The 11389-nt window shown below is 30.9% G+C and overlaps 1 protein-coding gene across 1 annotated transcript in view; it reads right to left on the bottom strand.

Annotated features, from left to right (window-relative positions):
* Nucleotides 1-585: 585 nt before the first annotated feature.
* Nucleotides 586-11389, bottom strand: part of LOC145976235 (uncharacterized) — a 126820-nt gene continuing 116016 nt past the window's right edge. The window contains exons 5-12 of the mRNA XM_083107295.1: nt 8937-9130; nt 7350-7526; nt 5855-6180; nt 4892-5058; nt 3907-4503; nt 3009-3178; nt 2639-2788; nt 586-1629 (exon numbers count right to left, since the gene is read on the bottom strand). Coding sequence (XP_082963421.1) covers nt 1510-1629; nt 2639-2788; nt 3009-3178; nt 3907-4503; nt 4892-5058; nt 5855-6180; nt 7350-7526; nt 8937-9130 — 1901 coding nt within the window. The 3' untranslated portion in view covers nt 586-1509. The remainder of the gene's footprint in view (nt 1630-2638; nt 2789-3008; nt 3179-3906; nt 4504-4891; nt 5059-5854; nt 6181-7349; nt 7527-8936; nt 9131-11389) is intronic.

The raw sequence follows: 11389 nt of genomic DNA, 5'->3' as shown, positions 1-11389 counted from the left end.
ATTTCGTTCATTAAATACACGATAAAATATTAATATGTTAAGCTTTTTTAATAAAATTATACTTTGTGGGATAAAAATATGTATATACGATGATAGATGTTATGCATAGTACAGCGCTTTATTCTTGAAAGAGAATCGGAAAAACTCTTTTTTCCGAAAAAACTATTTTTTGAAAAATTTGTATATATATATTCTTTTTATTTAATTTTTTAGTTCTATAAGTTGAATTATTTCAAAGATATATCAAGGGAAAATAAAATTATATTTTATAGGCGCTAAATTTTCCTTTAAAAATAATTTCGCTATTTAAACTCATTTTTTATATTTATTCTTTTTATTAGATAAGTTTGATAGGATACGTTATTTACAAAGATATGTAGGAATACTATAAGCTCATAGACGCGAGAATTTCTCTTTTCACGCTCAATATTTAAAAGAATATCTTTACAACCTTGTACACACATATATATCGCAGTTTCATAAAAACTCGAGATCATTTTGTCAGCAGATAATCAATAATCCGTCTTTCGATTGAGTGGACCACATCTCATTTTGCAATAATATATTGTTTTCTTTTCAATCATATTTTGATTAAACCTTTGATTCTCGAATTCATTGAAACAATGCATACTTCATAAAAAGACATTGTTTTTTGAAAATATTACCGCAAATTATTAAGAATATTGTTAATAAGCGTCGATAATTAATCAAGAAGATTTAAGCTTTCAAGATGAGAGCACTTCGATCCTACCATTAATGCGCAATCTGTCATAGTCGACATGTCGAACGCCCTTTTGTGATGACAGTTGATGAATCATGTTAGAATACTACAATTTCTGCGGAATTTGCGGATCATATAAATAATATTGATTCGGGAATTACATTGAGATAGATTTTATTTTTATTTACATGCAAGAGAGTGATTGAAAATTCAGTATGATATTCTTGAATGACATATAATTTCAGATCGTTTAATCTCCTCCGGAAAATTCCCACAAGATTGAATGACTTTTTATCTCCCGAGACATCTAATAGAAAATTATCAGAATAGCATCTGCGAATTTTTTTTCTTTCATTTTCCTCGACGGTAGTCTTTTGTAATCGATCAAGACACCAAAGACGATCTCTCTTCGTTGTCGATTGCTATCTTTTTTAGGTGCAGTAAAATTATCTTGCTTTTTCATGAGTGATTTTTGTCACTGATAGTGGCGCGGATTGTGATTCATTCTTCTGGCATTGAAAATCTACTTATAATAGTTCTTTTATTGTACTAACAACAACATTTATAATCTCATCTAATAATTTCTTAATAACTACTGCTTTTCTTCTTATTTCTATCTTCTCTCATTAGTTAAATTTTAATGCAAATTTTATTGAAAAAAATCAGTATTTTTGCTCGACTTTTTGGTAAACACCTTTTGTCAAGCTCAAAATCCTCAAATCTTCTAAAGAATATACTGATCAAATTGTTTTATGGTTGTTTTATTTTGATATCGCACTGAACTATTGTCACGTTATATTGTCTCGTTTCGATTTCCTCATCACCGTGATACCTATCGAGCCACGTATCTTGCGTAACAGATCTATTATATCAGCTGTCGACATGTGTTCCACGCTCTCTTCATTAACCTGAAAAGAAGAAATAATTTTTTTTTAGAAATAAACGTATGAACAAATTCGAACTTTCTATTAATCTTTAATCTTTGTAATTCTCTTTAAATTTACATGATCAATAAATATTATTTATAAAGAGAATCTATATACAGGGTGTTGAAAAAAAAGGGTCACATATTTTGATAACAGGTAGTATTGATCAAAACAAGAAGAAAAGGTCTAATTAACATGGGTCCTAAGACTAATATCTTCAAAGATACAAGCTATTTTGTTATTTGAGCTCTTTGTCATTTTCTTATTAGTCGTGTCATCTTTAGAATGTAATGAACAAAAGAGTAGGGGAGAGTGGGGTACAATGGGGATATCTTTTTTCTAGGTGCCTTAAAAAATAAAAAATAAACAAAGAGAGATAAAGAAACAATTTTTATTTTAATATGAAATGTAATTATTTATCTTCTTCCATTTTGTTATCATACATTCAGTTTCTTTACTTCAGTTTTTTTATGGAAGATAAATGATTACATTTTATATTAAAATAAAAATTGTTTCTTTATCTCTCTTTGTTTATTTTTTATTTTTTAAGGCACCTAGAAAAAAGATATCCCCATTGTACCCCACTCTTCCCTACTCCTTTGTTCATTACATTCTAAAGATGACACGACTAATAAGAAAATGACAAAGAGCTCAAATAACAAAATAGCTTGTATCTTTGAAGATATTAGTCTTAGGACCCATGTTAATTAGACCTTTTCTTCTTGTTTTGATCAATGCTACCTGCTATCAAAATATGTGACCCTTTTTTTTCAACACACCCTGTATATATATATATATATATTTATTTATTACAATATATTAAATAATATTTTAAATTAATAATGTATAAATATTATTAATTTTATTTTGTACATTTAATGTAATAATAATGTAACCATAATAATAATCATTATTATAGTCATATAATAGTATAATGGTTCTAAAATATATCCTGTGGAAAAAAACTTGAGAGAAAGTAAAAAGGGCTTACCATTAGTAATACGTCGCCCTGCTTAAGTCTACCATCCTTGGCCGCGACGCTGTCGGGATGCACGACCGATATCACTGTACAATTTCCTTCCGGTTGCAAGCTAAAGCCCAGCCGGCTATTCCACCCACGCGTTAATTCCACCATGAACACCTGTAACAGAGAGATTGCATAATATTGCGATGTTGCGTGTCTTTGATTATCACGCGATTCCAAGATTAAAATTAATTGAATAATAATGCGTATATCAACCAACAAAACAAATTCTTCATTTTAATTAAATAAATCACTTATCACAAATTTGAACTTTGCTTATTTATTCCAGTTGAAATAAAATCAATTAAAAAAAAATACAATTTTTAAAGATACCAACCTCGCTGCCTTGTTCGAGATCTTCAGCAAGAGCAGCTGAATCCGTGATGTCTTTCCCAGTTTCTTCCGGATCGTGTTCGGTATCTACTTCATCGTTTGGAGCAAACATCACACCCTTCCACTTCAATAATCCTTTACTACCGCCTGGATCGTCCGTCCCCAAGATCTTTCCTACGCGACGAGACAAAAAGTCGAGATTATTGAATTGGCAATAACGCTGATTGTATAAAGTGATAGCCACGCAAAGTTGCTAAGTTTTTCAATGTGACTGTTATCTTATCTCTGTCTCCCTCTACTGCATTGATTTACTTTCAATGATAGAAACACAAAGAGACATAGGTCAGTATGTATTATACTTTTAGAATCAATTTTAATAGCAATCATCAATGACACACAAACTTATTTCATATTAATATTATTTTAAATCTACATATTTTTAATAATCGAGCCTTCATATGTACTTAAGAGATTACAAGCTAATTATCATAAAAGTTTTCTATAGCTTTAACACATTTTCCATAATTCATTATTTACGTGTAAAGTATAATAATGATATAAATTAAAAAAAAAAGAAAAAAAAAAGTGTATGTGTGTGTATAAATTAAACTTTCTTATACATTATGTATAATTTACGCTTATATAAATTTATAAATTATAAATTCATTAATAAAAAGAAATACTTGCTTCAATTATATTGCAAAATTGATAGAAATTTGATCAAAAATTATATAAAACAGTGAGAATTTAATGAGTACTGAAATAATATAAATATCGAATACGTGCAAAAAGTCATCAAAACTCATATTATTTTATATTAATCGATCAAATTTTGATTCTATTAAATATATTGTCGGAAAATAAAACGAATAATAAGAAAATGTATAATCTTAAATAATTACCTGGTATGTCCTGATCGCTGGAGTGCGTGGTTTTGTTCTTGGATCCAGCTGGATCACTGACGGCACTGCCGCAGGCCGGATTGGCACTCTGATAGGCCGGATTCTTGTAGCTGAAGGCAGCGGTGCTGGTACTGCTGGTGGATGAGAGCATCGGCGGCATAGAGGCCGGCTCGGACGGCAAATCATTATCATGCTCATCGCTCGACATCACCGTCACGCTCCTATCGTTATCGTAGTTTGGTTCGGCTAGCCGACCTCGTTCTGCTTCTGCGAGGATTACATCACCGTCGCCAGGATATTCGCCGTCCGAATCAACGCTGCAGAATTGAAAGTGCGGCTTACCTTGCGGCGCCGACAAGTCAAGGAAACTCGGCCTGGCCGCCGCATTGTTAGGTGTCGGTTTCGACGACTCATTATCATCATCGTCATAAATGTCGTAGAGCGGTGGCGGATCGATTATGTCGGTCGCAGGTGTATTTGCTTGGGAATTGGTGATCTGTGTCTTGACGGAGCATTGGTCCGAGTCCGACGCGGTCTCCGCTTGGCTGGCTGTCGACGACGTCGTTTGCACGTCATGCAACTTACCCTCGGGAGTTTCTGTGTAGAGAAACAGTTGTCGTGAGGAGACTTATTGTAAAGTCCTATCATCGAGGATTGCCCTGATTCTGTGCGATTCAAGATAACTCCGAGAAACAGTTGATGTTGAATATATCATTGTTACTTTAACGTTACTGGAAGTTTCAAAGCAATAACTGTTCCCCAGTCATTTCGATTGTACAGTTTCAAGAAATATACTTCATAAATTACAATCATATTTTTAAATATATTTGGAAAATTTGTATAGAGATTGATTAATGCGTAAGGAGATAATTATCAAGATTATTTATCCATCTTAGATGCTCTTATTCTTTTTAATCAATAGGTAATCTGCATGCTCGTTTAGACTATTGTCTATTTATATCGCTAATTAATTACTTGACAATACCTTGATTCGTTTCGGCAGTGGAAGTACGCGTGGCAAGTCGACGTAGCCTTCGGGGCGAGTTACATGAAGCACCGGGTGACTGTTGTTTACAACTACTAGAACCGCTCGATGTACCTGGTGACAGCTTTCGGACTGCTAAGTCACACAGCATGTCTACGGCTTCTTGTCTGTCGTAAATATAACATAGAATCAATTAGCTATAAATTATAAAACATTAAGTATAAAACATTAAGAGTGTTCGAACTCTAATTCGATATGACGATGTCGACAAATAATCTTAAATATTAACAAACATCCATTTTTTACCAATAATATTTTTTTGCTGATCTCTCTCTCTCTCTTTCTTGGAAAGAAAGAATAAATTAATTCTGTATGTGATTCTCAGTTATATTAGTGAAGAAACTAATTACACGGATTTTCTAGATTTTCACATAAAGAAATATCTACATAAGATAGAATTGAAATCAGATTTGCTATATAACAAATATTCTTTTTTAGATCAATGAGGATTAAAACCAAAGAAGAATTAATAATAAATAAGATCTCTTTTAAATATATATTTTTTTAAATATAATAAAAATTATCGTAATTTTTTATAAATAATTTGATTTTGTCAATTCTTTCTTTATTGGATCTTACTTCATATGTAATATCTATGCTAAAAAATATTCTAATAATATCTTTTATATTATATTTCCAATATCGAATATTTTAATTCTTATATTTCAAAATTAAAATAAAACAATTCGGAAACAAAATAATGAGTCATTAATAAAAGACGTTGTTATCCTCTGATTTGTAAAATTAATTTGTTCTGACAGCACTACACATAAGAAAAAAATTTATTTTACTTTTTCGCTTAATCTTTTCTTTTATCCAGAATTATCTTTTCAGTTACGATATAATTATCCATTACAAGAAATCCTGTATAAAAATATTAAGCTAATTATGAGATTTAGAGACCTCAAACTCGTTCGTGGCGGACGGAGGGGATGATCGGGCTCAGTAGGCGAGAGCGCCGAAACTGGAGTCTGCGCCAAATCGCGGTACAGCCGCAGTTTCACTGTTGGTCCGCATTGTCGCAGCAACTGAACTGCTTCCTCGTGACTCATTGGAGACAGTGGAGCATTGTCTACGGCGACGATCTTGTCGCCCGGTCGGATTCTGCCGTCACTCAATGCCGGTTCCCGTACCAGTGCCCGCACGTAATGACCCAAGGCGCTGCTGTCCGCTTTCCTCAGGGTAAAGCCAAGACTGCCGCCGACTTTCGTCATTTCGATATCGAATTCCTGCAAAGAGTTGCTATTCATTCCCGTTCTCTTTCTTTCTTAACTCTTAAATTGTCGCAAAAATTTTCAATTCCTTAAATTAATTTTAAGTATATTAAAATTGGAAAATTTATACTTATTATTTTTATATTAATTAAGAAAGATTACGTTTGTGCGGGAAGATTTGGATATATGATATTTTGTAATCCAGCGAGAATTTTATTTTTTGCTGATTTGCGTCAAGCAATAGAAAAACTTTAAAATTTTCTATTTTGATATTGTAATATGATCCAAGATTAAAAAGATATATTTTTTGAGCTGTATTGAAAATATTCATTGATTCGAGATGCATGTATGCATTTCACGTGCGGAATTTTTGGTTTGACAATTTAGATTTCTCGCTGGGGAAACCCATGGTACGCAAGCAGTCGTATGTATGCATTGACTATTGTTTATGAATATTACCTCCGGTGGACCGTTCCCTTTCAAGCTTCCCTCGGGAATATTCAAATCAATAAATAATGTGTATATTCCGATCTCATCACCTTATTTAATTACGAATATTAACAGCCCGAATAAAAAATTATGCTTCGCAAATAAAATAAGTTTCAAACATTTCTAGAAATATAGAACTTTATTTCCAACAGTTCTATTTAAATTTAATTAACTGACAGATAAACTATTTCGTTATTATTTAGAATTGATTTATGAACCAAATCAATCAATCCTTTATTTATTTATTTGTGGATGCAACTATTCTTGAGAATAATTATTTATTCGTATATATTGCTGAGGAAATTAAATGCTTCAATTGTTACTTCTAATATTAAATACAAATTGTGCTCCTATATAATATTTACCGATAATATTAATAATTTAACTTTTTTGCAATTAATATTTATTCTTTACGTCATACGTTATTAATAAAGTTAATTCATCAATAAACGGCAATATTATATGTAAAAATTTATATATATATTACTTTATTATATATATATAATAACGATAAAACTATTATTTTTTAAAATAATGTATGATACTCTTGTCTTTCAATTATCTAATGTATTAAATGCTTTTACGCAAATTTTATTAAATCAGCTGATGTGTTATTCGTTATTTATCAGCCTATCAAGCAGCTATCTAACAGACAACCATATATATCTATGAACCTATTTAAAAGGAGCACTTACACCGCAGGGTTCGATTTGCAGAGGTGGCAGCGGGTTGAGTATACGTAACGACGACGGTTCCCGTCTTGCTGGAGGTGGCGGTGGTGCACCCGGTGGAGTAACATTACTATCTCCTGGAAGCCGACATACCACCAATTCGACTGTGCTAGGGGTCGTACGCAGAACTTCGAGAGCCTCCTGCAATAAGTAGTAGTCGAAATAAGATTATGCGAGCTTTCCATTCCTCCTCTATATACACGTATAGATAACATCTTCGAAGACGCCGCCGCAATCATCTTCTTTAAAGATCTGATTTCCGGTGGCTTAAAAAACTAAGAGAAGGAGAGAGAAAGCAACAAATTAGAACCGACAATTTAAAGAGACGAAATTGGCTTTCGAGAGTGAGATTCGATGATATGCAGGAAAGAATAAATAATATTTAAAATAAATATTTGGGAAGAAAGAAGATTAAGAAAAAGATTACATTCACAGAAATATAAAAATTTTATCTATATAAAATTATAATTCTACAATTTTATTTAAAAAAAGTTTTACTTCTTATTTATATCAGTTTTTTATTTTTTATTATAAAATAAATTTTAATTTATACTCTCTTGGCTTTTTACCAAATTTATGTTTAATTAGTAGCAAACTTTATTTACAAAATGTAGCAACGATTACAATTAAACGCAATCGCGATAAAACTGTTGTTCCCAGCTGGTGACCCGATAGTAAAGCGGTGCAATGGAATTAAGATGAAGTCAAGGTTTTAACATCCCTGCAGTAGATTCAACGCGTTTCTCACGGAAATTAAGAGTGGCGGAAGGGCACGACTATACGTAGTTGCGTGCTGGGAGCAGGAGGCAGTATTGCTTTTACCCTCGTGGGACAACCTGCCAAGTACAAGCGAGATAACGTCTATCATCTCGCCGGGGCCCACGGGCGTAGCTGCATTATGTTAATCTAATGCAAATCTTCGCGAAAGTCGCAAGAGGATAAGCAAGGCTGAAGCCACCAGTTGAGAAGAAGCAGTCGTTACTAGTACATACATACTATACGGATGTGTCCATATTCAACTTCGTTTAACTGATATCGATAAAACTTTGTTTCAATATTACTTCTACCTTTAAAATAGACATTAATAAAACAAATAAACATTTTTTTAAATAAAAATTAATTTAATTAGATTTTTTATATTAATAAAAAAATTAGAAGAATTATTTTAACTATTAATTCAATTAGGAGAATTTAATTTGTTATTCTATATATTTTTTGTATATTTATTTTGTATATTTATATAAAAATATAGTTTAGAATATTATTTATATAAATTCTGCTACGTATTTAGATTGAAAATATTTGAAAGTTGATGCAATCTCCTTTCCTTTTAAATTTTTACATTAAACTTTCATTTATCTACATATCCCGAAACTATGAATTGCATGAGAAAGAATCGATTTACATCAAGTAGCAAGTATTGTCGAGTCAAAACTAGCAAAATTTATGTTGTTATAATTTATTCGAGTTTTTATTCATCAACTGCAATTCACTCGTAGTTAGATCGCTACAGCGAATTTTGTTTTCGATTTTAATCAATTAATTACTTACGTAATTAGTGAGGCCAGTCAGCGGGATTCCGTTGGCAGCTAGTAATATGTCGCCGATTTGAAGTTTGTTGGACAGGGCGGCGGGTTGTTGAGGAAAGAGTCTTTTCACTCTAACAGGACCTGCGGTACCGCCACCAGAAACGCTCAGACCGAGACCGCGACTGCTCTTTTGCAGCGTCACCCGGAATGTGGTCTCTGAAAGTTATTTAAACATTTTTATTATGCTTGTGCGAGTATGTTTCTTTTGAATAGCGTTACATCCTGCTGAGAATATTTCGCTTATCCATTTTACGTAGCTCGCGTATTTAATTCTTCGCGCTCGGAGTTGTTGTCGCGATGTCAGGTCATTCAAGAATTAAAATTACCTTGCAAATTAAATGAAACTCCATGGAAATTAGGAATTTCGGGACTTTATTTTTTATTCGCTATTTTATCATAATTATATTTATCGAAAAAATTTATTTTCAAAAACGAATTGATGAGAGATAAATGCAAATTGAGTTAAAGTTTACATACGACGCAAGTATATTGATTATAATTGTACGAATAGAAAATAGGCTTTACTTAATCGAAATTTTGATTTCTCAAAATATTGTGATTGGGCTATTGTGCAATTTATCGTTTCTACTAGAGTGAGGTATGGTTTAATATCTGCTAGCAGAACTACAATAGAAACAATTACTTTCTGTCGCGGTATTCTATACAATACTGCGGTGCACTGCGTGCATATTTCAACCACTGCAGTAGCTTTCACGGAATGCGTTCTGTCGGTCATAATTTTCGTGGCACTCGCTCAGAGGACATGTTTCCAAAATATACGTGATCTTGTGCGTGCGCGCACGTGTGTGCGTGTATATGTCATTTTTCGATGATGGTTAACATTGCATTTTGTCGAACCTGGCTCATTTAATATATACGTTGAGGTCATCCACGTGCACAAAGTTAAAATAAATTGTACAGAATTTCATAAGTATACTGAGTAAAAACTTCACTGATCAATTTAAAAATCTTATAATATGTTGATTTGAAAGATACTTTCATTACTTATGCTCTGTGTAGAATATCTTTAATTACAATCTTGTACTCTCTAAATTTCTTAGAGTGAAGCTTGCACTCGAAAAATTGAGTGACTCGTCAAATCACTCTAGTTAGAGTGATTTTTCACTCATAGGAGTGAAAAATCACTCTAACTAGAGTGATTTGACGAGTCACTCAATTTTTCGAGTGCAAGCTTCACTCTAAGAAATTTAGAGAGTAGAATATCTACAATTATAATCTTTAATTATATGTATAATTAAAGATATCCTACAAGAGAGCATAGGTAATGAAAAAGTATTATATGTATAAATTAATTTTTAATTGCAAATGATTTATTTGTAGCTATAAATGAATAATTCTCGAAAAATGTCTGCTCAATTCTTTAATATCCCTTATTCTTAAAAAAGAATTGTCATTTTTACTAAAATCATTTTTATATTAAGAATATTATCAAACTAGATTTTATTCTTTTATAAGTAATGTAAAAGTATGTTAATAAAACATGATACTATAATTACAATATAAGGAAGTAATAAAAGAATCAATTAAATAAGTTATTTAAAATAATTCGGATCATTCAATTAAAAAAGTTATTTAAAATAAATCAGATTCAATTAAATAATATTATTACACTTAAAAATGTATTTTTCAATTATAATATATAGTTTATAATATATTTTATAGTTAATATTTATTAATATTTTATAGTTATATATAGTTTATAGTTTATGCTTGATTCCTCATAATTTGTCAACACTTGCACGATCACATAAACGATTATTTGATTTTGGAACTTTGATTTTATGTAACTGTGTCACGCGTGCTGTTTGCGTAGCGTCGAAGTTTAAAGCTGAAGTATCTATATCGCACAAGCAAAATGTTGTGCCATTTACAATTAGTACTAATCAAAATGATACAAACAATTATAACAAATGTAACAAATGCAATAGGACTTAATTTATTATAAGTTTGCAACATCTTAATAAACTAAAATAATAAACTTATAAATGAAATTAATAATGTTTTTGATTAAAAAAAATGTTCGCTTCACAACTTGTATCTGTGATGAATAAATATATACATATACACATACATAAATGCATTCATACATATATATATATGTGTATTTATATATGCATTAATTGAAAATAATTTTAATTATTATTTAATATGTTTTACATGATAACAATGAACTTGTCACATACACACATATGCACACGCATATATATATTCACAAGAATTTTATTTTTATCATATATAAAGCATATTAAATAATAATTAAAATTATTTTTAATTAATAATATATATATATATATATATATATATATATGTATATAATTTATTATATATCTTTTTATTATATTTTATTATAATCGAAATTCATTTTATTGACAATCATTAACGATAAATAAAATC

The sequence above is a fragment of the Camponotus vicinus genome, unplaced genomic scaffold, assembly GCF_025532165.1.
Source record: "Camponotus vicinus isolate PSW18456_S1 unplaced genomic scaffold, iyCamVici1.0 SCAF_8, whole genome shotgun sequence".
Lineage (NCBI taxonomy): Eukaryota > Metazoa > Arthropoda > Insecta > Hymenoptera > Formicidae > Camponotus > Camponotus vicinus.
Note: the sequence above shows the minus strand (reverse complement) of the source record. Positions and strands in the feature narration are given on the sequence as shown.